The 27525-nt window shown below is 52.6% G+C and overlaps 1 protein-coding gene and 1 long non-coding RNA gene across 17 annotated transcripts in view; one reads left to right on the forward strand and one right to left on the reverse strand.

The window, feature by feature from the left end:
- Rgs3 (regulator of G-protein signaling 3) overlaps positions 1-26897 on the forward strand; it is a 139669-nt gene extending 112772 nt beyond the window's left edge. For 14 of the 16 annotated variants that reach the window (XM_087550850.1, XM_087550852.1, NM_001429681.1 and 11 more), the window contains 6 exon segments: positions 13464-14594; positions 20994-21055; positions 23784-23885; positions 24150-24211; positions 24825-24991; positions 25953-26897. In XM_087550850.1, coding sequence (XP_087406976.1) covers positions 13464-14594; positions 20994-21055; positions 23784-23885; positions 24150-24211; positions 24825-24991; positions 25953-26138 — 1710 coding nt within the window. In that variant the 3' untranslated portion in view covers positions 26139-26897. 16 annotated transcript variants of the gene reach the window in all.
- LOC148005843 (uncharacterized) lies at positions 4227-7611 on the reverse strand. The gene is made up of 4 exons (XR_015620936.1): positions 7410-7611; positions 7088-7145; positions 6952-6996; positions 4227-5101 (listed from the first exon to the last, which is right to left on the reverse strand). It is a non-coding gene; the product is annotated as an uncharacterized LOC148005843 (long non-coding RNA).
- Positions 26898-27525: the final 628 nt, after the last annotated feature.

Consider the following 27525-nt stretch of genomic DNA (forward strand, 5'->3'; position numbering starts at 1 on the left):
TTTGAGCCAGGTTGGTCCTTTAGGCTCCTGGTTATAGGTAGGTACTAGTTATCAACGAAAGAACCATACTTTGCAGCTTGTCTGCCTTACTTCCTTGTTTTCGTGCATGCTGTTTCCTCAGCTCAGAGAGCCACTCTTTTCTGTTCTCTCTAGGTCTTAATTGCATCTAACTTTCATACCTGGAGTGAATGCATCTGTCTGCTGCTGGTGGCATCTCTGGTGGCTGCTTGTGTCCTATTTATGCAGGATGTGGGGCTTATTCATCCCTTAGTCACCCACAAGCCCAGCTTTTTCCTAGGGTGTGGTTGGAGAGAGATGTCGGGATGCCCTAATGAATTAGGGTTGGTCTTTCCCTGCCCTCCTACCACCCAAGGCCATGTTTTGATGTCCAGGTCAACTCAGGTTGTCCATCCTAGCTCTGTGCCAGGCAAGAGAGTGGGCACTGCCAGGAGAGGACCTGGTCAGCAGTCCCTTAGGAGGGTCCCTGCCTCTACACATCAGTGTGGTATTAGGAGGACCCAAGGACTTGAAGGCTGGGTTTACTGGTAAGTGAGGTAGGGAGAGTTTTGACTTTAGCCTACCTGAAGCCGTAGAAAGAGCCTATTCAGGGGGTCATACTGTGCTGGGTGGTGACCATGCCATAGTCTGGCCATCAATGGTAAAAGGTGGAGCCCTGGATGGATCCATTGTAACACTCATGGTCATTTGCACAGGCCATAGGGGCTTGGAGCTTAGCTACCTGGACCACTTTGGAGTTGTCATTACTTGGACTAGATCTTGAACGCTGGTCCTCCACCGGGGGGTCTGCCTGGCTCTCTAAGAGGATGCATGGCTGGAGAGGGAGGGCCCATGCCCAGCTAGATCCCTGAGGAGCTTAAAGGCTGCTTCCTATGTACTCTCTGAGCTGATAGATTCTGTGTACCTTCTGGAGAGAGAAGGGATTGAGGGGGGGAGGAGGCTTTCACCTGAAGTCACAAGGAACCTGGGACTCTGGTTGCACAGCCCAAACCTCTCACTGATTGTGCTTGCTGACCTCTAAAGAAGCAATGTACCCAGCAGAGAAAGTCCGAGAGACCCAGTTGCTTCTCATACCTGATCTGTGAAGTTTAGGCAGATTCACCTGTGTTTCTATCTTAGTTTCCCTTTTGGAGCAAAAGAACTGGATGAGATATTGCCAGGCATGTTCCAGCCACTGGATCCTCTGGTTCTCTGCAGACTTAGGTCTAAGAGTCCTGGTCAAGGCAAGGCAACTGAGAAACAGCCTTGGGCCTTTCTGCCTCTTACCCAGGCGCCTCTGGGTTAGAAGCCTTCTCATGCAAGCTGCAGCCCAGGGAGGTTTGTTGTTGTTTGTGGAGTCTGTCCGTTTCCAAGATGTCATTGCTCAGGGAAAACCATCATTCCTCCCAGGGATAAACAAGGCTGCTTATGGCTCAGCCCCCTAAGCCCAGGGAGGCTGGAGCCACTCACAGCGGGTCAGCTGGGCTCAGTCCCAGGGAGCTGATGCCCTACACCCTCCCCACCATCCCATCCCCCCTCCACAAAACCACTAGTCAGCAGGATGGGGTGGAGGGGGAATGCACCACCAGCCACTTGGGGAATCAGAGGGTCTAGGCACTGAGAAACGGGGAGAAAGTCTCCCCGATGCCCTCTTCTCTCCGATGGTGGTCTGGATCATAACATCAGACGTGTGGAGAGCTGCCTGCTGTACCCTCTACCCCAGATGGCCCAGGGTCTCTCCCTTCTGGGCACAGTGCCCCGAGCTGACGCCTTAGAACTTACCCAGGCCCCCAGTATAGGAAAATGAGTGGAGTGGTGAGTTACAGGGGACTTGGTAGAACATTCACCATCTGCCCTGTTACTTGTTGGTAGGTTAGACTTGGTCTGATAGCAGCACCTGGAAACAGGTGGCAGGGCGGGAGGGGGCACGAAGAAAGACTGAGGAAAAGCTGTGCAGAGCCTCTGGTTGGGGGTGGGGAGCAAATGGCTGGCAGGAACCTTGAGACAAGGCTGGAGGAGGTTAGGGTCCTCGGATTGTAACTGGTGTCTAGCCAGGACTCGAAAACTTCACTGAAGAGAGTATAGTTTATAGTTGGTCCAAATAGCAACTTAGTTCATTCTTTTTGCCTCTCTCCTCCATCCTTTTCTTCTTCCCTCCCTCCCTCCCTTCCTCCTTCAACTTTCACTTCCCCCTCCTTTCCTGTTATGCCCATTAAGCACCTTTGTGCAACATACCCTTTCTGGGGCCTGGAGGTATCAACAGAAAAGACTCAATCTGTGATCTCAGATCTGGGCTGGGTAGTTAATATGGGAGAGTGCGATGGATGTGGGGGTGGCCCTCTGTCAGTGCCCCTGAGAAGCATCTGGTTTAGCCTGGATGCCTCAGTGAAAGCTTCCTACAGAGTGAGGCTGTCTGTCAGTGCACATGTGTACCTGTCCACAGAGCAGGACTTCATCCTCCTGACTCAGTTTCTTTTCTATGTAGATGTGATTTTCTCCTGGGGGTGCACATTACCCTCCACCCCAGACACCACCCGAGCGCCTCCTTACCTCCAGAGGCTGTCTAACGAATCTGGTAGGGGTGCGGACTCTGGACTTAAGGGCAGTGACCTCACTTCGCAGTGTGCACCTCTCCTGCCGGTGGTTCTGACAGGAACCTCCTCACTGGTCAAATAAGATGCAAATGTGAGGCTCTTAGATGAGGAGAAATCAAGCCTGTGGATTCCAGGTCATCTCATGGAGGACCAGATGTCTCATCTCATAGGTGGCTGTCGCTAAATACAGCCATGTAGGCTGGCCCTTCAGACAGGGGGACTGACACAGAAGGTGACGGGCAGGTCCTCAGGCAGCAGCGTTTTGGAGGAGGATAGTGGAAATGTGTTAGAGAGAGAGGGTTTATAAAGGGCGGTGACCTCACAGAGGACTGAGCTGCTGTCTCTGGCAGAGAGGATGCTGTTGAGGGGCCCCCTTTGTCTTTAAAGTGAATTTTTAGGTGGAAGCCTGGTGTACTGGAGAAAGATGACAAGACTACAGTTCATGGCTTTTCACCAAATGAACACACCCATTCGGGTCCATAAGGAAGGCATTCCACCCAGTACTTCTCTCACTGATTGCTTGCCTACTTTGGACTCTGTAGAAATAGGACCCTTGAGTAGCTTTCATGCTGACTTCTTTCCTTCGATGTCGCCCCCCCCCCCCCCCTGTGATTCAGTCAACACGTTGTCTCAAAGTTTTTAGTTTGTTCATCCTGTTTCTTTTAGTGTTCGTCTCTATATGCATACCTCGGTTTATCCATTATTTCAGTTCTGACAAGTGTTTTGCGTATTTCTAGTTCCAGGCTGCAGGGAATAGTTCTGCAAGGACCTCCTTGAGTACGTCCTTTGAAGCGCATCGTCTTTCTTAGATATACCTCCAGCTCGCAATAACTGACTCAGAGCGCTGTGTATAATTAGCCTGAGTAGACGCCGTCACAGTTTCCCAAAGTGACATCAGTGCATCTGCTTTCCGGCCCGTGTATGACAGTTTGTTGCCCCCTGTGTTCAGCAACACTGCCGGTATCAGATGGGGTGATATCTAATAGTGTTTTAAATTTACATTTCCTTCATGACTCATTAGGTTGTGGGCCTTTCATATGCTAATTGCTCATTTGGATACCCGCTGGCAAAGTGCCTGCCCTTTCAAGCCTTTTCCTCTCTTTCCTATTGGATCTGTCTCCCCTCCCTACAGGTTTGTGGGAGCTTAAGAAAATGATTCTGGATGTGTGTTCCTTAATAGCTAAGCACGCTGAGAATATATTTCTGCGTCTTTTTTTTTCTCTTTTAAATTATTATTCTTGTGAGGGAATATTTGAAGAAAGGGGTTCTCCATTTAAATCCAATCCAATCTGTTAACCTTTTTTAAAGATGAACTCCAGGTTCAGCGGGAGGCCAGGCCTTGAGAGATAGAGAGCGACTGAGGAGAGGCCAACAGTGTCGACTGTGATTCTCCACACACCCACATGGGGCTGCCCTCAAACCCATGTGTGCCCACACACCCGCTCACACCACACACATGCACACATTCAAAACACTAAGTAGAAACAAAGCCCAAGACAGTGTGAATCCTTGACTGTTGTGAGGGTCAGAGGCCGTCAATTACCCAGCCCATGTGGACATCAGAAGGTTTAATTATCAGAAATTGTTGTTATACGATGTTGTTCTGGGGATAATGACATAGAAGAAGAGTCTATACATTTTCCCTACTGGTGAATTTTTTTTTATTTTATCTTGACCCGTGGTTGGCTGACTCTGCAGACCTGAACCCCACAGACATGGCAGGCCTTCTGAAGTTCCGATTGTTTCGTGCTTTATTTTTAAGCCTGAAACCCATCTGGAATAGATTTTTCTGCACAGCATGATGTAGAAGCCCAGATTCATCATCCCAGAGGAGATGTTCAACTTATCAAAGAGATTGTCCTTTCTCACTGTGGGACATTGTCACCCTGTCAGAAGTCAGGACCAAATGCAGACCTGTGGCCGGGTGGGTCGAGCTTTGGAAGGATGGAGGCGGCTGCTCTGGTTGACTGGGGGGCGGGGGGGGGGGGTTCCGGTGTTCCTGTCGCAGGAGCCATCTTGAGCTCAGGTGCAGAGCGCTGGAGAGAGAGTGTGTGTGTCCTAGTACTGTAAATAGATCGGGCTGGCTGTGTGGCCGAGGCGCTGGGGAAGAGGAGCTGCGTTAGTGGTGATGTCTGTGGGAGAGCGCACACGACATTTCATAAGGAATACTTGAGCATGAGCAGGCACAGCTGCCTCTAGGGGCTTGGAGGCTTTGAAACAGAAGAATGGTTTGCTCAAGTTTCTGTGAGACTCAGGGAATGAGAGTCCCACAACAGGGATAGCTGGGAGATGAGTTTGGAGCAGACCCAACCCAACCCCAGCCTAGCATCACCCTTCCCAGAGAGTGGGGCTCTGTGTGTTGGGACCTCAGTGGTGTGAACAGGGATGCCTGAGGGCCTATCAGGGTGACCTTCAGCTGGAGGGCAGCAGCTGAGTCTGATGTCCAATTGTGTACTCTGGGCTTCTATTGCCTCCGGTATTGTTCATCAGAGCCCCTAGGACTGTAGACCCTACAGGCAAAGGAAAAATGAAGACAGATAAGGCAGGTGTCCTGGAAAGTGGACAGATCCATTCCTCTACCTTTCAACCCTCACAGAGGCCTGAAGGCCATGCCTCAGGCCAAGATCTGATCCCTTTGAGCAGACAGACATCCTGGGAGAGTGGTACCCAGCAGAGGCAAGACTTGGCCAAGGTCTCACAGGGAACTCGAATGACAGAACCAAGGAGAAAGCTTGGGGTGCAGACTGACCCCCTCCTGAGATTCTGAGCCTTTGGTATAGGCCTCAGCTTCCTGCCTTGAACTAAGCAACTGCTTTTCTAGGCTGCTAGAAGGGTCAGAATATGTTAAGTGCTCTGGCTCAGAACTGGATGCAGGGGCATGCGCTGACAGTGTCAGCGATGTTGATGCTGACAGGACTAAGAACAGGACTGCAGGATTTGTGGGTACTTACTGAGCACCTGTGCTGAGCCAGACCCATGCCCCACTGTGCTTCAAGTGGATTGTCTCCAAGCACTGCTGGGATGTAGGGACTTAGTGTTTGGGTCACGATGCTTCATACATAAGGCAACCCCAGCCTTTTAAGAGGTCCCACACAGGCACTGATCTTAGAGGGAGTGGAAGGGGGATTTGAACCCTGATTCGTTCCACCTCCTCACCACAGTGGCCTGCTGTTCCTGGCTTTTGAAGTGTTCCCTGCTCAATAAGGTATTGCTTAGCAAAATGTGACTTAGGGTTGGCCCATGATGCCCTCCTGTGAGCAGAGAGCACCACTGCATGCTGCACACTGCTGTGCTCCAGGCCCTGCCTCCACATACCCCACCATAGCACAGCAGCTACAGCATATGGCTAGGAGATGGGCATCAACCCTAGCCACCCCCGCCCAGTCTCCGTTGCTAGTCTCATGATCATGGTGTTATTTGTGTTCTTCCCCGGGGTCGTCTCAGCACGGGAGAGCATTTTTATCCTGCCTGATGAACTTGGAAGAGGATGGTGCAGGCAAGCCTTATTTGGAGTGGACGCTGGGAAGGACATGGGTTAGGAGAAGTTTCTAGTGGATTCCTGCCCTGCTGTGAATAGTCACTTGGAGCAAGGGCAGGCCCTGCCTGTGGCACTACTCACTGTTGTCCAGTATAATACCTGCTCATGGGCATTCGGGGAGCATCTGTGAAAGGAAGAGAGGAAGAAAGGAAGCAAAAGAGGACAGGAAAGGCTGTAATAGGGTAACAGAAAGAGAAGGCATTGAAGTGTGTGTGTGTGTGTGTGTGTGTGTGTGTGTGTGTGTGTGTGTGCGCGCGCGCGCGCGCGCGCGCGCATGCGGGTGCATGCTTATAGCTCTACTGCTTCCGGTACCTTCTCCTGTGTGTCCTTGTGAGCCCACCGTTCCCTCAAATGCCCTGCTGAAGGGCCCTAGGTAGCTCTAGCTTCCCTTGCCAGGGCCTCCCCTGGGCTGTCTTTGTGGTCTAGGAAGGCCCTGCTTTGGCTCATGAGGATCAAAGCCCTGTCTCACTTCTTACCCTCACCCCTCAGAGTTACTCAGCAAATGCCTACAGAGCCCAGCCACATGCCAAGGCCTGTGCCAGGCAGTAGTGCCAAAGGCCAACAAGATCCATTCCTGCCCTGGAGGTGCCAGGTCTCTGGGGGAGAAACACAGGTGAAGGATCAGGTCAGTCTCTCCCTATCCAGCTCTACCTCAAGGGATGTGGAAGCTTAGAGGTAAGTAGAGAGGCAGGGAGGGATCTTAGGGGAAAGGATGAAAACAGAATAGGGTGGGTCAGGAGACTATGCTGCAGTTAGAGACCAGGGCACTGGTGCTGGCCCCATAGGGCGGGGCCTGGGCATTTGTAGGAACCAGAATCTTACCCTGAAAACGGTGTCCACTCAGCTCTGGAGGGATCAGGAAGGCGGCTGTAGAGATGGCGGAAATGGATCATGATGACCACAGTGGATTTGGGGATTGTTGATTGAGCACCGCTGTTCACCCGCCACCGTGACCCACCTTTACTTGTATTCAGTCACTTCCAGCAACCCTAGGAGGTCAGATTACTGGCCCCATTCTGAAAATAAATAGACTCAGAGGTCAAGTAACTTGCAAAAAGATCAAAAAGCAAAACGAGCGGAAGAAGTCGTGAGGAAAGCGGCTAGGGACGCTAGGACAGGGTCCCATGAGCGAACGCTGCTTCCACAGCTGGGATCCCTCAGCTCATGCAGACCCCTGCCCCATCAAAGCGCAGCCCTGTCTCCAGTAGTTTACACCATCTCCAGCTGCATCTTGGAGCTCCTTTGCCTCCCCTATTTCCTCCTCCATAAGCCTCTCCTACCTTTCTTGCTGCCTCAGCTCCCACAGCCCCTAGGGCAGGGCTGGGGTGGGGAGAGGAGAGCTTGGCTGGGTTCTTCATCGCAGTCTCTCCTCCACAGAGCTGGCTCCTCCAAGACAGGGGTGGATCTTGCTGCTGTTTGGCTCTGCTGCCTGGCACAGGCCTTGGCACATGGTTGGGCTCTGTAAGCATTTTCTGGGTTACTCTAAAGGATGGGGGATAGGGAATAAGCCAGGGCCCAGTCTTGATAAGTGAAGGAAGGACATGCCTGGCCACTGGGAAGTATAGCCCAGGCGCTAGCATAGATGCCTGGAGCCCTGTATCAGAGACCTTGCAGTGGAGATCTAATGGAAGCTCATAGAGTCTTTCCGGGTGAGTTTGGATTTGGAGAGGCACTGTGGGGTCCCCTGAGAGTTATAACTAGAGAAGTCATAAGTCGGACTCCCACAAGACAGTTTTTCCAGCGTGGCACAGAGAATAGCCAGAGGGACCTGGACTGCCCCTGGGAGTTACACAGCCCTTGGATCAGGGTTAACGATGTGGTGTAGATTCAGAGAGAATATAAAGATTCTTTAAAAAGGAGAATCAATAGGTTTTGTTCTCCAGCACAGTTTTGGGAATTGAGCAGAAGGCACAGTGTTCCTTCCGCTTTGCCCTCTGTCCCCTGCGCTCAGCCTGCCGCTTGCCTGAGGGTTGCCTGAAGTTTGATGAGGGACCATCCCGAGGATTTGGTGACTGGCCTCGGGGTCCGGAGTGGTAGTGAAAGATTCAGACGAGAGAATGATGTACAAGATTTGATTTGAGCAACTGGTAGTGACAACCCCACAGGGCTCAGAGGAGCAATGAACTCAGAATGCATTCAGTCTGGGCCACACGAAGCTGTTGGAGCTTAATGGGTTTATATCTAGGAAGTGATCTCCAACTCTGTCCCCGAGCCGAATGTCATATGACCTTCCTTAAGCTTTTCCCATAGGTTGCTTGGTCCTCCTCCTCTGAGTGAACCTTCCCTGCCCTCTGTGGCATCAACAAGGGCCTCCCCATATCCAACTTCTCCTCACAGCAAGACATAGCTCTCCTCTACACAGGAGGCAGTGGCAGGTGTTAATCTTGTCCTTTTTCCAGTGTCGCCTTGGTTAATGTCTTTTCTTCCCTTCTACCCTGAAAGCACAGTTGTGTCCAATGAGCCTGGGACAGTGTTTGGCTGCAGAGTTCTGTAAGGCTTGGGTAATCTAGCCTCAGGAGAGGGGTGGCCTGAAAACGCAGGGTGTGCTCCGGACGGGAAGTGGACGGTACATCAGAGAGGTGCAGGGCTAAGAGGAAGGACCTGGAGCAGATCCTGATGGACAGGCAGAGTGACCTATGATGGAGCAGAGCAGGGTTCAGTGGATCAGTCAGAGGAAATCGCTGGGCAAGTCCCAAGCCCAGCCATGTTAGGGGTGGTCATAGTTAGCATGTACTGGCTACTCACATGGCCACACAGTATTGAATTCCGGACACACGATAGCTCATTCATTTTTCTAGCAACACAACGAGTTGTTCTTAGTCTCATAACTGAAGATACAGAGGCACAGTGAGGCTAAGCTCAGGGTCCCCCAGCCAGAAAGAATGAAGCAGGTTCGGTGTCCAAGGCTGTCACCACTGTGAGGGCTTGTCGCTAACCTCTCAGACTTTGACCAGGCTGATGAGTTGGGGTCTAGAAGACAATGGTGTGGAGACTGAGCTGGTGGCAGAGGCAACATTCGGGGCTCTGGGCTCTGTGTCAAAGCCAGTCCTAGAGGAGCCAGCTGAGGCTGGATGGGGGAGCTTGGTTTGGGTTGAGTATCTGAGGATGGTGGAAGTGAGTGTCAAGCCAGGGAGGTGGAAGCTGGAGACCCAGTGACCCAAAGCCCAGTATAAAAGTGAAGCCTGGAGGCCACAGCCTGGCAAGAGCTCCGAAGGGCCTCTCCTAGGCTTGGACAAGTTCCTGTCTCTACAAGTGCTTCCCTGGCCTCCCTGTACCGTGGCAGAAAAAAGCAGGTAGCCAGAGATCTCATGTCTGTAACTAATGACTATAGCCCCGGCTTTCTGGCTTTCCAACCCGCGTTCTTTCCGAAACAGTCCGACTTACTTATGGGAGGCCCAACCTGAGACAGAGGCGAACACCAGCACCCCCACTCCCAGAACAGGAAGTGGTTTCTGAGGGCATAGGCTGTGCCTGACATCTGAGGGCCTCGCTGAATCATCGGCATGAGAACCCCAGGTTGCCTGTGGGGTCAACGGGGATGGCTCCGCAGTCAGCAGCTGTATGGGACTGAGCAGGGTCCTTCCCCTAGGGAGCCGGTGGGTGTCTGAGGTCAGCAACCACAGCTGGTGTGAGCAGGAGCTTCTGGGCATCGTCGATACCACCCTTCCCCAGCCTGATCCAAGCTCTGGATTGCATTTGGGAGAGGATTTGATTAGGCAATGGGCAATGGCTCCATTTAGAGGGCCTGGCTCATTTCCTGTGGCTGCTAGCAGGCGAGACAAGGACAGAATTAACCCTGCTCCAGCCTCGCCAAAGAATTGATACATGGAGGGATACAGACCTGGAGGGATACTGACATTCGGGGAGGTGGGGCAGCAACCCCCTGTTATGCTTGGGATCTAATGCCCTGTCAGAGCAGGCTAGCCTCCCCGGAGCACCCTGGTGGATTCTTATCACCCCATCCTATAGCAGCACTTTCCAAATTATGTGGTTCCTCACTACTCGTACTTCCTTTACTAGAGCGCTCAACACATTGCTTGTCTAGCTTCTGTTTTATTTCTTCCTGGAGGTCTATGTCCTTGTTCCCTGTGGCCCTCCAGTGCCTGTGAATAAATGAATAGATGTATCCTTCCCCCAGGCCCTCCCAGCATCAACCAGAGCTGGTTCTACATAGACACCTACACCCATGCCATTCTCAGTACGATCTATCCTGCCATTTATCCTCGCACCTCTCTCCCTTTTGCCATCTCTGTATCCCCTCCTGCCATTCCAGATTTCTGGGGTTCTCAGGTTTCTTGGAAGCTTCTCTAGAGTATGCCCTCAAGCCGCTACCACCCCAACTAGCTCTCCCAGGAGCACTGGCCTGACCAAACCTGCCCACAGTGGTCACAGTACACAGAGATCCAGCCTGGGGGCTTGGCATAGAATGAGGAGTTTTAGGCCCTGTCTGCAAAGCATTGACTTTTGTAGATGGGCTCCAGGCATACTCACAACCTGCTCCCTCCCCCAGCATATGAGATACCTGGGACAGGAGACATGGTGCTAATCTTGCATGAGTCTCAGCTTTCTTAGGTAATTGTCTCATGGTCTCAGGCCTCTGCCCCCATCTCTAGAGCGAGACCCCTAATAAGTGGCCATTGTATCAGTGTGTCTCCTGGGCTAGGGATGGGGGGGGGCATCCCTGTGAGACCTGTGTGGCCTCCATAGGCTCAGCTAGAGAAAAGGAGAGATTAAGTAGCATAGCTAAAAGGTGGGCCACAGTGTACCAAAGCCAGAGTCTGAAGGGAGCATTGGAGCGCATAACCACCTGGCTGTCTGAAAGTCCTTCAGCTCTGGTGACTTCCTGGATGATCCTCAGGGTAGGGCCCTCTGGGGACAGGCACCCCTTCTGCAGCAGCACTTCCCCTCCTGGTTTTGTTTGGTTTGGCCCCAGACTAGGGCTGAGTTGACAGAGGCAGGCTGACTTGCATTTCTGGTTTGGGGCTTGTTGCTACACTTCCCCCCAAGGGGATAGGGCCCGGCTCTGCCAATTGGCACCTGTGGGACAGGTCTAGGCCCTTCCCCAAGGCCCCCAGGAAAGGGGAAAGTCACTTGAATCCTTTGTTAGTGTCATTCTGTGCTGGGCCCTGAGGGCACCCAGCAGCTGTTTCCCTCCATCTTTTCCCAGGACAATAAGAGGCAGATGGAGGTCTGGTTGTGGCAGAAGGGTGTGTGTGTGTGTGTGTGTGTGTGTGTGTGTGTGTGTGTGTCTAAATGTGGGGTACCATGACCTTACTGCAAGAAAATTGGCTTTCTGATGCAGATACTGCCTTGCAGACAGGTGATGGGTTTGGTACTCAGGCCAGGATTTGGTGATGGATTTTGTACTCAGGCCAGGATTTGGTGATGGTACTCAGGTTAAGATCAGAAGCAGATTTACAAAGAAGGGAGCCAGATTTGGCGCCCTGGTTCCAGCCTAGCCTCCAAACTGTTCATGGTTAACTTTGACCAGCCATTGAGGCTCACTGCTTAGCATGCCGGACTCCTGTCTGTTCCTGGATGATCTCCCCTTCCACTTGGGAACAGCCTGGAGAGGCCGAAGCTCAGGCCCTGAGTTTCTTCACAATCTGGAGCAGGAGGCAAACTTAAATCCTGGGTGTTTGCGTCTACAGCTCTGTAGGGATGCTCTGGGTTCAGAGTTTCCCTCTAGAGCCATCATGAACACACACGACACAGGCCATCACCACACTCCTAGGCTGTAATACAGTTCCAGCTGTGGGCGGCTGCCCAGAGACAGATACAGGAGAGGTGTCTCAGTTCCTCAGCGGACTGGAAATATGTGTTTTGTAATGCTCCTAGGCAACCCCCGTAAAAGGGTCTTTTGACCCCTAGGGGGTCGAGATCCACAGGTTGAGAACCACTTGTCTAAGCTGTGGGGATTTAGGATGATTGATGCTTTAGGTTCTGAGGGGTCCCTAAGTAGCCACCTCCTGGTTGGCTCCAGGAGTCTCCAGGAATGGAAGTTATATGGAGTTACTGGTGCCCATCTTTGGCCTAGGAACTACGTCCTTGTGGTGTCTCCTCGGACTGGGGCCAGGTCATAGTCCTTGGCTGCTTCCGTTTCCTCTGCCGGAAACGGACATTTTCATTTTCATGCACCTAGACGGGGGCTCTTCCCGGTGTACTTTCACATCCGCTCTGTTGATCCCTGTGACCTCTGTCCTGTGTGTGCAGCACCCAGAAGCTGTCTGGAATCACGGACGACTCACTGTACTCCCAAGTGGAGCGGCCTACCTGGAGCTTCATCACCTTCAGGCTCGGCCTTTTTGTCTCCGGGAAAGTGGACAGTAATGAGGGTGGTTAGCTCGTTGCTCTTGGGGCTGAGTTCCCTTGTCCATCAGATGACCACCGTGATTTCTACAGCAGAAGTCAGAGCTCATCCACTGGGGTACCTTGTGTTTGGGCTCTGTACCAGTGTGCACCGAGAATACTTTCCCATGTGCTAAAGTGTCTCAGGGTATATGCCTAGGTGGTTTCTGGTTTCATTAGTTTTGTGAGGACATAGCTGTTTGAAAAATGAAAACTGGGCTCTAAGTAGATCTAGTGGCTACATTCCAAGCCCTTGAGTACAGCCAAGCCTCACCCAGGCCTAAGGCCTGCTTCCTCCTATATATGCATGGAGCACTGGGGATGGTCACTTGTGACTTTCTCTATGTTCTCTGGACACTGCTTCCTCTGAGACAACAACATCTCACACTGCTGTTAGAGGACAGCGTCTTTCTTTGCAAATGAATTCTGTCAGAACCCAGTAAGAATCCCCAAGGCTCTTTCCATTGGTAAAAGGTAGGAAATAATGCTGTTTTTGCTTTTTTCATCATTCATTCATTCATTCATTCATTCATTCATTCATTCTTTTTTTCCTGAGGTTCTCACACTAGGTGGGTAACCCCTCAGTGAGGTTCCAAGTGCCTGTGATACCCGATCATTCCAGATGTTGAGCAACCTTTGAAAGCTCTGGTTTTCACTCAGTTGACTGGTTTCAAATATACGCTCAACATTTAGAGCAAATTCTTGTTTGTCTGATTCGCTTCGGTTCTTGTTTTAATTGTCGGTTCTGGTGGGGTGACCCTCTGGGGAGATTCAAGACTGTTCCACATGCCGACAGTTCCAGCGTGGTGGCTTGGGTTTAGTTCTGGTTCACGAAGGCAGAGAGAGGCTTCCTGGTGTCCTTTACACATAGAGACAGATGAGGACTTCCCATGCAGAGAGAGGGAGTCTGGGCTGGTGTGGTCCCCACAGACCAGCAGATATCTCCAGTATTATTTCTCTGAGCCTTCCTTCCTCTTTTGCTGCAGATGTTTGAGACAGAGGCAGATGAGAAGGAGATGCCCCTGGTCGAGGGGAAGGGGCCAGGTGCTGAGGAACGCACACCCAGCAAAGACCCCTCTCCCAGCCAGGAGCTGCCTCCAGGACAAGAACTCCCACCCAGCAAAGACCCCTCTCCCAGCCAGGAGCTGCCTCCAGGACAAGAACTCCCACCCAGCAAAGACCCCTCTCCCAGCCAGGAGCTGCCTCCAGGACAAGAACTCCCACCCAGCAAAGACCCCTCTCCCAGCCAGGAGCTTCCTGCAGGACAAGACCTCCCACCCAGGAAGGAATCCTTTTCAGGCCAAGAAGCAGCTCCTGGCCCAGAGTCACCATCCAGTGAAGACATAGCAACCTGCCAAAACCCCCCTCAAAGCCCAGAAACCTCAACAAGCAAGGACTCCCCACCAGGCCAGGGATCCTCTCCAACCACAGAAGTCCCATCTTGCCAGGGACTTCCTGCTGGTCAAGAATCTACAAGCCAGGACCCTCTGCTCAGTCAAGAGCCCCCTGCTATCCCAGAATCCTCTGCCTCCGATCAGAATGTTCTACCCTCTCAGGAGTCACCTCCCAGCCAGGGCTCCCTATCAGAGAAGGCCCTTGCTGAGCAGACTATCAGCCCCGGGGAGCTACCAGCGGCCACTGCAGGTGAACCTTCAGCCTCCAGACCTAATTTTGTGATCCCCGAGGTCCGCCTGGATAGTGCCTACAGCCAGCAGGACGGAGCCCATGGAGGCAGCTCTGGTGAGGATGAGGATGCAGAAGAGGGAGAGGAGGGGGAGGAAGGGGAGGAAGATGAGGAGGACGACACCAGCGACGACAACTATGGGGATCGTAATGAGGCCAAGCGCAGCAGCCTGATTGAGACTGGCCAGGGCGCCGAGGGTGGCCTCTCGTTGCGTGTGCAGAACTCGCTGCGGCGCCGGACGCACAGCGAGGGCAGCCTGCTGCAGGAGGCCCGTGGGCCCTGCTTTGCCTCTGACACCACCCTACACTGCTCTGATGGTGAGGGCACCACATCCACCTGGGCCATCCCTTCTCCCCGCACCCTCAAAAAAGAACTGGGTCGTAATGGAGGCTCCATGCACCACCTTTCCCTGTTCTTCACTGGGCACAGGAAGGTAAGAAGAACGGGGTGGGGCTGGGGCCAGGGAATGGTTGGAGGGCAAGTCTGTAAGATTCAGAGGGCAGTTATAGTGGCCACAGGAATCACAACCCCGCTCCACCCTTGCTCCTTGAGAGACTTCCCAGTGAACCTTCTGCCTGCCCATTTGATAGAAGACAAAACTGAGGCCTCTGGGTGTCAAGGAGAACCCACACCCTCAGACGTTGTATTCTCCCAGCTCCATTGTCCTATGGTCCCTGCCGAAGGCAGAGAAGGTTTGGTTGAGTTCAGAACATCGTGCATTTTGACTTAAAAAGTCTCGAGATAGCATCTGGAAAAGCAAAGCCTTGCAGGGCTGAGGAGATGGCTTAGTGGGCAGAGCACTTGCCTGGCAAGTGTGAAGGCCTGAGTTTGATTTCCCGGAGTCCACATAGAGCTGGATAAGGTAATGCAGCTCCACAATCTGAATATTCTTAAGGCAAGGTGTGGGGGCAGAGGTGTGAGAATCACCAGAAACTCATAGGAATCAGAAGTAACAAACAGTGAAAGAACAACCCTATCTTAATAGGGTAGAAGGCAAGGCCTGGCACCCGGCCCAGGTTTATCCTCTAATCTCCACACATACACTCTCCCCCACCCCCATATTACAATTTAGATCTGATCCAGGCCTGGCCAGTCTATAAATCTATTAGCTAACAACAAAACCGGCATATTTCTATCAATTTCTATCAACACATTAATCTGCCAGCAACTCTGGGCTCTAGAGAGTATTTTGGGCCCATTTCACAGATAAGAAATCTGAGTCCCAGAGAAGCTCTATAACTTGACCCAGATCACACCGTTTACAAGTTGTCTGAAGCAGAATTAGCGTCTGACTCCAAGACTAGAGCTCATAAGGACTCTGCTGTTTGCCTTGCACACATGTTTATAAACATGCAAACCGATGTTTATGGGTTTTCTGCTTTGTGCCAGGCCCTGTGTTCTGTACCATGGCAGGGGCTGCGGGAGCAGCGGGGCTGATCTCAGCTAGGGAGGAAAGAAAGGGCTTTCTGTGTGGGCTGGGGACTTAGCCTAGCAGAACAAACCACACCGTGGCCTTTAAGTCCGGCAGGCAGTCTGAGCCTAAGTTCTATCCCTTACCTATTGTGTGGCCTTGAGTGAGTCACCAGCACCTCTGAGACTTGCTTTCCTTCCCTGAAAAGTAGGGCTTAATAGCACTCCGTGTCCCAAGTGGGTGGGGATGAACTGGACATGACTGACAGCACGCTTTGGAAGAAGCCCTCAGGGAGCCCTGCTTCTGCTCCTTTACACTGAAGAGCATCTGTGATGCTAGAGCGTTGTTATGACAACTGTGTGAGGCTCAGAGATCCAAAAGTTTAGGAGAGACCAGACCCTGGGACTGAACAGAAAACCTAGAAAAAGATGCCCACGGTGGAACCCGGAAAGTAAAGTACATTTAGGATAAATGGAGGATAAGGCAAGAGCAAAGTATAGAACATAGGCAGGCAACATAGTTACTGCCACTCCCTAGCCAAACCCAGGGCAGACATCACTAATAGATTACAGCTCACTTTGCAGCTTTGTAACCTCTGACAAATACTACAGACCTGGCATCTTGAAAGACAATTTTCTACAGGAAGTTGGTCAGGCCGAAAAGGCCTTGAACTACTCTGGGGCTATACACCCCCAGGGCTTGTGGGTAGCTCTGTTTCCTCATCTGTAAGTTCCCAGGGGTTGGGAACTTACACCTTGTCACTTCTCCTCCCCAGCCCAGCTCTCTGGAACCAGAATTTCCAGCGCTAGTACCCAGACCCTGCAGTTAGAACAAGTGCTCTGAGGATTATGATACCTGCCTAAGTTTGATTGCCACCATTACCACCTTAGGCCAGTCCCCGAGACAGCTGCTACAGTCACAAAGGTCAGGCCTAGCTGCCCTTCTCTCCAGTGCGGCTGAGGACCAAGGGCCCAACCACCTACGTTAGGCCTCCACAGCCTTCGTCCCGCTTAACCCCACCCTTTCTTGTTTCTGTTTCTTTCACCATCCTTGCTCCAACACAAATATTTATATGCAGGGAAGTTAACACACATCCATGCATGCGTTCCAACTTGGCCCTCCATTCGGGTGACCCCAGTTCCACAGATGCCACACCTGGGAATCTAGGTCTGTACCAGGTCCCTCCTGCCTCAGCTCTGTGCTGCTCACTGTCTGGTCCCCACTGTCACTTCCTCTTTGATACTTCATTTCTCAGGCTTGAGTAACTTAGGCTATCAGGGCCCCCAGGGGCTGTTCCTAGTGTGTTTGGGCCATTCTAGAACACACGTGGCTTCCACTCCGCAGGAAGTTCATCATCCTTTCCCTCTCTAGCCTCCAGCTACAGTCAGAAACCCAGCAGGGCAAGGAGACGTGAAACCCAGACTCAAATGCCCCTTGGGCTAGCCCTTGCCTTCTCTGAGCCTGTGTCCTCACTGGAGTGGTCATGGTAACTACTCCAGGGCATCGCTGGGAGGCTCAGGTAGCCTGATGCAGGGACTTAAGGCGGGATCTGCCACTTAGTTTCCGCCATGAACAGTTATCACGTTGCTGAGATGATGGACATGGAGGTGGAGCGCTGTTCTGACCTTCATAACCCCACAGCATTGCTAATTTTTCTGAAGTAGGATTTCAGAACCCATTGTGTATCTGACCTTGAACCCTTGACTGTTCTCCTGTCTCAGCCTTTCAAGTGCAAGAGGCCAAAGCTACCCCGCCCCGCTGCTGGTGCTCTTCTCAGTGGGAGGGGCTAAAAGTCTTCAATGAGTCACGTGGCTCGGCCCCGGGTTATCCCTCAGGTCCCAAACTGATAAGAGCCTGACAGAGGGAGAGGGGAGTGTGTGCTCCCCGCGACTTATACCCTCCCGGTTTGTGCCTGGCTCCCGATGTGAAGAAGAGAGGGTGAAGTCATCAGCTGTGGAGACAAGTAGACCCATTCCAGTCCCAGCTCTGCCTCCTCCCCGAACTCGGTCAAGTCGCTTCTAGGAGCACCAGCTCCTCTTTATCAAACGGGACTGGGAAGTTTTCCGGGATATAGAACTCTAGATCAGAGAGTCTAAGAGCCCGGAGCACTGCACAGTGATCTTGTAATGATGTGAGAGCCAGGAAGGTCAGGCAGAGCACGGGCTACCTGCTACAGGGTGGCAGTCACATTGTGCTCTTTGCCCCACGCTGACATCCTGCCCATGTGCCCTGAGCAGAGAATTCTGTGACTCACATCTTAGAACCACACATAACTTAACGCTTGGACTTGGTGCCTTCACAGGTCCAGAGAGTCAGGGAACCACGAGGCTTTCCCATGGAGCTTTTACTGGGCTTGGCCCCAGTGTGGAGCCAACATGACTTATGGCGCCCCCTGCTGCCAGAACCCTGGAGGCCCAGCTCAGTGGATGTTCTCTAGAGGTGTCTCACTAGGTAAAACTGTGAGTGAGCCTAGGACTTAGATACTTCAGCCTTGTCTGGCCTTCTTTGACATCGAGGAAAACTCAAATGATGGCACTCTGCCCCATTGCAGGGTTGCCATGGTTGTCCCGACCAAGGTCACAAAAGATCAGATAAAAGGACTCTAAAATCCCATGGTCTCCAGGGTGGGATGATACTTTTCTAGGCTTCTATTTAAAAAAAAAAATCCTAAAGGTATTCCCTACATTCCAATACCCTATGCCTAGATAGGTTTAGTGAACAGACTGCCATTGCCACATGGTCATACAGGACCCAGTTTGGCAGCCACACATGGCTACATGACCCAGGAGTCAGACCAGGACCAAGAGGGGAAACAAGGTGGGGTCATGCTAATAGAGGAGCCCTCAAACTCCATTGGCCTTTGATGCTAGACATCAAATTCTCTGCATCTTGCTAGCTCAAAGAGCCCTGGCAAGTTATACCACTCTAAGCCTCAGTTTCCCCAGCTGCCAGCCAGGAAAAACAGTAGCAAATGGTGTTTGGGGATTGGATGAGATCATCGATGTCTACAGACTTGAGCGCAGTGCCTGGTGCACGCTCCTGGAAATAGCTGATGGATATTGACAGCCACCCCCCCACCCCCCTTATCATCAGCCCCTTTGCTTTTGTTCACTCACAGCAGCCCTGTGAGGCGGGGTCCAGCTCTAGCCCTCATTTTACCAATGAAGGGAGCAGATGCGGCAAGCAGAGGGAACACATAAGGTCAATTAGCTAATATGGGATTGAGCTAGGATTCAAATCCAGGCTGTTTAGAAGCTACACTCTTAATCATGGCTCTAATTATAGTGGTAATGACAATAAGAATTATAGTTATTATTCCGGGAGACTGTGAGCTCTCAGTCCCGGAGGTGGCAGGGTGAGGCCAGGCAGGCCCTGGGGATCCCTGCTCGGGTTCAGGGAGGGCCAGTGACTCCAGGCTCATTTCAGCATTCAGTAGGTCAGAAACACCGAGGAGGGGTAGGGACTGGTAGAAGAAGGTACCCCTCCTTTTGCCAGCAGGGCCCTGGATGGCCTTGTTGCAGCTGAAGGAAGAGGATCTTGGGGGCCATGCTGGCACCTCCAAAGACCCAAGGCTGCAGCCAGTCGGGATATTGAAGAAGCGCTAGGGTCCAGGAGGATCCTGCCTTCTGGGTCAGTTTTTGGTCTTCCTGGTTGCAGCCCCCTTCCCCCTTTGCTGAGGTTTCCAATTTGCCTGAAAGCTGAGACCCGGGGTCAGAGCTTCCTACTAGGACTGGTCCCTCCTGAAGATGACCCCACCCCACGCCCAGTGGTGGAAGGAAGAGCCCATTTCCCAGCAGTGTAGAGACTGGGGGTGGCGGCTGGCGGGAGTGGTCCCCAGGCCCATTGTGTGGGGCTGATAAAGTGCGGAAGCTGAGGTTAGAATGGGAGGAAACCCAGCTCTGTGGGTCCTTTCCCACGGGTGGGGGCTCCGAGCACTGCAGCCTGTGTGTGTCTCTGTGGGACAGGCACAACGGTGAACTGTTGAGGGCGCCTTGGGTGCCAAGACTGCCCGTGACTGGGGATCCACACTTCATCCTGCCCGTTTTGGCACTTGACCGATCCTGGGCATCCACTGTCACCAAAACAACAACAAAAAAAAGTCTTCCAAGTTGGTAGAAGCAGCACATGTGCTGAGGCTTGGCCCCACACGTGGTGTACCCCTGGGTGCACGTACACACACAAGTTCCTCGGATCTGGTGCGTCAACTATTTCAGGAAGGAGGCAGTCTTTCCTGAGTCTTTCCTCGGAAACATTAACCTTGTGCCATTTTGGCACTTGAGTGCTGCGCCCTCTGGTGGACAGCCTCTTGATTTACATGGGCGGATTCTGTCAATGTAATGGGCGGATTCGGTCAGTGTTCTTCCGGGCAAGTGAGGAACCTCTATGGACTTTCTAGAAGGATTAATGAGACAGAAGCTAGATGAAGGGGTATAAGGCTAGGAGGCGATGGAGGACACAAGAGAGAGAGGGCCTCTCAGCAGGAGGTACTGTCCAGGCAAAGTCAGGGAACTGGGGCTATAGACTCTGCAGGTTGTAGTGGGACACAGGGATGAACCTAGAAGCCCTGGATCCAGCAGTGAGGACTCCTAGATGCAGTGTCCCAGGCTGCATCTTCTCTGATGTATTTATCTGACAAATGTGTGCTCCTACCATGCTGACCATTTGAAGGTGACCAGTCTGTTTGAGGCTTCCTATGGAAAACTTAGGGCCAAGCAGAGGAGGGTTGTGACGAGTCATTTTGGGTGTGGTGGGGACTTTAAAAGAGATAAAAAGGGCGGGAAAGACTTCCTGGGGTTGGAGGCATTGGAGTTGCTTGGCAGAGGTGTCTTAATCTATGTCTTACCTTAAGGAGGAGAGTCAGGATTGTCGACAAGGACATCAGCAAAAACGCTACTGGGCTGGGTTGGAGGAGGGGGCTTCTAGAACAGGTGCTAGTCTGGAGATTAACCATCCATGTAGCACCTGGTTGTGCCAGGCCCTATGACAGATACTCTGGTGTGGGGGGAGTTTAGATGCTGTCCCAAGAGCACTAGGGAGCCCTGGAATACTTTAAGGCAAGAGGATGCTCTCAGTCTCCTTAGACCCGGAGTCCTGGGCTATCCATCAGGGTTTGGTTGTGGAAACCGAGGAATGGAGAATCAGAAAGGGGCAGTGACAGGCCAAACTACACACCAGAAGTCTGGATTTCTGCTCACCTGCCAGCCAGGACATCTGAAGCAATACTCTGTTCCCTGTGAAAACTGTCCCTCTGCTTCTCCCCACAAGCCAGGAAGAAGCTTACTGCTTGATCTGGGAGCTCTGCCATGGATGGAGCTCTGGGATTCACCGGGGCTGCTTGCAGGCTGCTGGAGCCCTGTGTCCTGGGCTTGGGTGGCAGCCTCTGGGTACCCAGACAACATTGTATCTCTGTTTTCTCTGCAGATGAGTGGGACTGACCTCGCAGATGACGTTGAAGCCTCCCGGAAGAGAAAGAGCAAAAACATGTAGGTTGGGAAGATCCTGATTGTTTCCTGGCATCCTTCTCTTCTTTCCCAGACTTGGGAGAAGTAAGGGTTGCACCCCATCCCCACCCACACCCCCAGACAGATACTAAGGAGCAGTGAAATATTGAAGACTCAGGATAAATCATCAGTATCTTGAGAATTTACTTTCTTAGAACTAGGCAGGAACTAAGTAACCCTGGCCCAGCCTAGCCTCTGAGCCAAGTAGTGATGTAGAAAAGTCCTTGGCATACAAAGAGCTGAACTGACAAGTTTTCTGGACTTCCTGAAAACTAGCGGCCTCATGCATGGCCAGGAGGGGGCGCTGCTGGCCTAGCTACACTATACCAGGCCAGCCCAGGCTCCCGACCCTTGTGAAGGTTTATTTCTGGTGCCAGTTAACAAGGTCTCTGGGTTGTGAGGGATAGGCAGTGCTCTCATTAGGTTTCCTCAAACCTTCAGTCTTGAGGCTCCAGAGGAGCAGAGCTACAGAGAGAATTCTTTGGGGCATGCCCCACAGCACAAACACATTCCCCCCAGAGGGAGGCCATTTTTTGCCTCCAGGTTCAGTAGCACTCACAGATAAGAAGGAATTGGAACTGGGGGAAGAAGTCAGGCGTCTTCCCTGGGCATGGTGCCTTTAGTGACCCTCTTCCCTAGCACAGACCTGGGCTGGAGCACGCTGGTCTATGAACTCATTTTCTCCGGCTTCTGTGCCCTCTCCTGTTTTTAGCAGCAACACCACAGGCTGGGCTTCTCTCAGACTGCAGCCTGAGGTAGTGAAGTACACAGGCAGCAATCCTCTGCACGACACTCCCCATTTAGCTGCAGTCTGGGTGGGTGGGAACTGGAAGGAGGTATCCACACAATGCCAGAGGGACAGCCAGACGGAGAGTACCTGGGAAAGCATTAGGTGGCTGTGGAGGGTGGGTGTCCAGAGTTCTGCAGCTGCCTCAGACCCATGCTCTGTAGCTGCCTCTAATAGTAGGCATCGTCTTTTGAATGACTGGAGTTCACATTCCTAAAAGCTTAGACAAGACTTAGTATCTGATAGGGACACAGTAGCCAGTGTTCATTGTACCGGGGGGTTCTATATGCTTTGTGTAGGTGATCCAATGTAAACTTTACCACTAGTCTTCCTTTTCATACCCTTTTCATGTGCCACATCCTCATTTTCAAAAGAAAACAGACTTATGAAGAGGTGAGTTCACTTGTCCAGCCTCCATAGCAAAGGAATGGGAGCCCAAATGGGAGACTACTCTGCCTTGGGGCTCCTATCCTGACACAGAGAGCTACTGGTCTCTGGATTCCTTGGCTTAGAACCTATTGCAGAGGGTCAGGCCCCATCTCTAGGCTGCTGCCCCTAAACCCCAGGACAGGTGTGACTGCAGCTTCTAAGGTCCCAGCACCTTTGTGCCTGGCACTGCATACCTGCCTCACCCCAGAGCCCTGGACTCCCAAGTAGCAGGCGTATCATCCTAGTTAGACAAGCAGGAAATTTGACCTCCAGATTGGTTAAGGGGCTGAACACAGCAGACGTGGGAGCTTAAGTTTGACTCAGTCTCCAGAGCTGAGCTGCCAGCCTCTACCAGGTATAGCGCCACACACCATCTCGGAGGTACTGACTGGAGCATTTAGGCTTGAGTAGCTTCAGAAGGAGAAACATGCACAAGCTAGAACGTTTAATTAAGTTTACTTGGCTTTGCGATTTGGATGATGAATTCTCTTTTTGGATCTTTGAGTTCAGTCAGCATTTTACATCTCAGAATTACGGAGACCAAAAATGAAAAAAAAAAAGATTATTCAATCACGAAACTAAATATGTAGAAATTAAGTAAACTGTCCAACGATCCACAACACCCCACCACCACCACCCCGCAAGTTTAGAGCATTCACACTTTAGGTTATTCAAGCTTAGAACTACTAAGACTTGCCCTGTCTGTTAGCAGAGAGAAGCTCACAGGGGCTGGCCAGGGATCACAGACTGGGGTGTGAAGTAGAACAAGGGGCCCTTAACCCTTTTTTCACCAGCAGCTTCCTGAAGGCTAAAATCTGCCTCTGGGAGGAGCAGCCTTGCTAAAAATGGTTTTTGGCTAAAAATAGCCAGTCCTGCCACCCCGGTGGGCAGAGCCTCCTTCCCTCCCTCTTTCCTGCCCAGCAATTTGCTGACTTGCGCCCCCCCTCCGTTGCCACGGTAACAAGGGAGGTGGGTCACAAATAACTGGGTCTGGCTTTCTGCCGGGGGCTGGCCCCAGGGGCTGTCCTCTGCAAACACATGCCCCTTTCACGCTGCCTCTCAGGGTTGGCCAGCAGGGCTGTTTTTCTCTGCTCCCCCCCCCCCCCCACCCCGATCCCTCCCATTTCCTGGCTCCGCCTGTCTAAGTCCCAGCCGGGTTTGTGCCTCAAGTCCAGTCATCCTGGCCAGGATTCCAGAGACAGAGTGAGCGCGCGCAGGGGCTCCGGCTCTCTGCGGTGCACATTTACCTCGAAGCCTAGGAACCCGGTGGGAGGCAGGAGCCAGAGACCGCTCAGTTCACACCATCCCAAGTCTCAAGGTGGGGGCACTCCTCAGAGATGCTCCGAGGCATGTACCTCACGCGCAATGGCAACCTACAGAGGCGGCACACCATGAAGGAGTAGGTGCCCCTCGCTCCAGCCCACGGCCTCCTGCGCCCCAAGTTTGCAGGGGTTGTTGTGGACTAAGCTGATCAACCCTCTTCTCTGCTTCCAGAGCCAAGGATATGAAGAATAAGCTGGCCATCTTCAGGCGGCGGAATGAATCTCCTGGGGCCCAGCCAGCCGGCAAGGCAGACAAGACAACCAAGTCCTTCAAGTAGGTACCCTGTGCATCCTGGGACTTTGGGGAACTCTGGCTTGAAAGAGTAGGAGCAGGTAGTGGTGGTAGGGAAGGGGCTTTGTCTACTGGATCCTGCTACAAGGTGGTGGAAGCTGTTGTTTGGGGGAACCTGGTGTCCAGCATGCAACTCCTTCTAGAAGCTGCTGTCCCGGGGAGGCGGCCAGGCGGCAGTGGTGGGAGTTAGAAGTAGAGTTAGCCAACCAGGTTCTGGTCCTTATGCATTCTTTCCCTCACCTTCAGGCCTACCTCCGAGGAAGCCCTCAAGTGGAGCGAGTCCCTGGAAAAGCTGCTGCTTCATAAATGTGAGTAGGGGTCAGCCACTCTGCCTCCCCCTTTCCTTCTTACCACCCCACCCGTCTTCCTGTAACTCAACCTAGAGAGTGTTCGCCAGAAGTACCTTGACTGTCTCCTAGTCCCAGGTAGTTGCCGTTCCGGCAGGGCACTCTAAGGTCCTTAGTTTAGCCTTTGGGTTGGCTCCTGCCAGCCCCTCCCTGCCTGTGGGAGCCAGCCCTGCCTACCAAAGGCCGTTGGGACTTGTGTGCTCAGACCATATTCTCAGAATAAGGCCAAACATTTCTGTGTACTGAGGGCTCACACTGGGCCAAGTGTGGCTGTCTCCTCCGGGGTAAGGTCCCCTTGGATCCTTGCAGGGCTCCAGGAGATGGGATTGATAATCTTTATTTTACAGAGGATGACACTGGGGTGTAGATAGGGGGGAAAGCCAGACCAAGGCCCCAACAAGACATTCACAAGGCTAGGACTGTATTCATCTCTCTATTGCTCTGTGGGTGGGAGAAACTCTTGTTCCATTCCCAGCATGTCCCCTCTCAAGGCTCTTGGAGGAGGTGCATGGTGGGGTGCTAAGGGCACGCAAGGCAGACTGCCTCTCACTCCGGCCTGGTCTCCCCCTCACAGATGGCTTAGAAGTGTTCCAGGCCTTTCTTCGCACAGAGTTCAGTGAGGAGAACCTGGAGTTTTGGCTGGCTTGTGAGGATTTCAAGAAGGTCAAATCGCAGTCCAAGATGGCAGCCAAAGCCAAGAAGATCTTTGCTGAGTTCATCGCGATCCAGGCTTGCAAGGAGGTAAGATTCCCCCGGCCCAGGAACCTTTCTGCTGCAAGGAGGCAGCCAGCAGCTCAGGAAGGGAAGAGGCCACCCCAACGACTCTTACAGCCTCTAGCCTGCCAGGTGGCCCAGTGAACAGAATATTGGTTCCATGACAAAAATGGCCTAGTTAGGCACTACTGTGCGCCTGGCACATGCTGAGTTCTTTAGGAGCTCCTGTGTTTAAAACTTCAAATGGCATTCTCAACTCCAGATGTTATTCTTATTTTGGAAATGAAAGAGAGCCTGTGCTGGGGCAATAGCTCACTTGAGGTCAAGGGCTTGCTTTGCAAGCATAAAGGCCCAAGCTGGGTCCCCAGAACCCATGTAACAAACAGGCCAAGTTTTTTGAGGTGCATGCTTGTAATCCCCTCTGAGGAGGCAAACAGGAGGATTCCCTCAGGCTCACCACCAGCTAGTCTAGCTTCACTGGTGAGGCCCAGGTCAGTGAGAGATCCTGTCTTCAGGTAATGTGGATGGCATCTAAGGAAATAACTGTCGAGGCTGTCTTCTAGCCTCCACATACATGTGCACCTGTGTGTGCACATACACAGACACACACGCAGCCACACACAAGATGAAGAGGGTCTTCGAGAGTCTGATCAGCAAAGCTCATTCCCGTTGAGTCTCCACTGTGTGGGCGCGCAGGCCTAGGGCTCGCAGGCCTAGGGCTCGCAGCTCTCAGCAAAAGCTCCTTCTAACCCATATACAGAAAGGCAGCAGAGGGGCAGTGTCGGGGGGGGGGGGGGCGCTATCTCAAGGCAGTTAGCCTGTGAACCTCAGCAGCCTGACCCCAGGAGTGGCATCACCAGCAGCAGTTGACTATTCCAGGTCTCGTGGCCCCTTGTAATGTCATGTGATACAGAAGAGGCTGGAGTGCCTCCTGGGTATGTGGCCTCCAGTCAGCCAGCCCTGACCATGTCCCTCTGTGACTCCACAGGTAAACCTGGACTCGTACACACGAGAACACACTAAGGAGAACCTGCAGAGCATCACCCGAGGCTGCTTTGACCTGGCACAAAAACGTATCTTCGGGCTCATGGAAAAGGACTCTTACCCTCGCTTCCTCCGCTCTGACCTCTACCTGGACCTCATTAACCAGAAGAAGATGAGTCCCCCACTCTAGGGACCACCAGTATCCAGCTCAGCGTTCACACCAAGCGGAGCGGGCTCCCTGCCCACCCGCCTCCCTTCCCTGTGACGGAGGGGACAAGTAAGCCCCCAGAGGCTGTGTCTCCGGACAGACAGATGGACATTTGAATTCGAGGCCTGGGCCGAGAGAGACCCAGGCCACTACAGGAAGTAGGAGGACCAGCTGCATCGGGTCCTTAACGTCCTGGTACGAGGGGACCAAGGGCCCTGGCAGGTCAGGGCCCTGGAGGAGCCAGATCGGGAGCTGTGGCTCCCTGCTTTGGAGATAATGGAGTCTTTACGCTGACCAAGTTCCTTTGAGAACTGGCTGGGGTTGGGACAGGAGGCCCAGGCCTGGGCTCAGGGTCCAACCTGGGGGGCTGTTGGGCCTCACAGCTCAGACCTTTCCCCATTGAGTTTTATTTATTTAAACAGTAGTTGGATGCTTGGCACATGAACGGTAATAGGAGAGCCCTCACCCTGTCAGTTTTCTTAACTTACAAGTGCAATGTCTTACCCAAGGCCTTGTGAAGGCCACCTGGAGGTGTGATCACCGTCTTACAGTTTCAGGGCATTTGCTGGTCCCAGGAACCAGTGGCGGCAGCTGGGCCTTCTAGACTGACATGACCTTGGAGGGGATGCTGCAGAAATCTGGCACCCACCCTGGGTGCCCAAGAGATCTGGGAAAGCATAGTGCCCTCCGGCCACACAGAAACAAGTGCTGGGGGCAAATAAAAGGCCTGTGTTATTCTCATTCTCTGTGTATTCCTGGTCTCTGTGTATTCCTGGTCTCCAGCCTTCATGGGTGTCTGGGTCAGGAGGCCTGGGAGGTGCAAGGTCACTCCAACTGATACTTCTTTCCTGCCACCACCTGCCGGCTACTCCGGGAGGGCGGAGGGCATAGGCACTGCTTCCCTGGGGAGGGCTGCTTCCTCTGCGGGGCCACATGCTTCTGGGGTTCTTGGCATCTACCCTCAGTTTCCAAAAGAGGACAGTGAAGCAAGTCTGGTGACTTGGGTGAGATCCTGAGGCAGCAAGTAGCAGAGACAGAGTCTAACTGAAGCCTGATTGGCTGTAAAGGTTGTGCTTTTCCTGGTCCTGTGGTGGCAGCTCAGAGGGGTGGCTACCTGCCTGTGTGACCTTTGGTCAGTTCCTTCGTTTCCCTTTCCACCTCCTGCACTTTTAATGGCATATTTAGATGTAGTGAAATGATTGGAAGAGACACGAACCAGGCCAGAGTCTTGGGTAGGATGGTAGTAAGCTCACAAGGCCTCTCTAACAGAAATAAGACCGGAAGAAGCAACAGGAAACATGACTCCAGAGCTGCTCTGAGGACATGGGCCTTTCTCTCTCCTTTGTGTCTTTGTTTCCTCTCCTGTGTA

Source organism: Rattus norvegicus, chromosome 5 (genome assembly GCF_021556685.1).
Source record: "Rattus norvegicus strain SHRSP/BbbUtx chromosome 5, alternate assembly SHRSP_T2T, whole genome shotgun sequence".
In the NCBI taxonomy this organism is placed as follows: domain Eukaryota; kingdom Metazoa; phylum Chordata; class Mammalia; order Rodentia; family Muridae; genus Rattus; species Rattus norvegicus.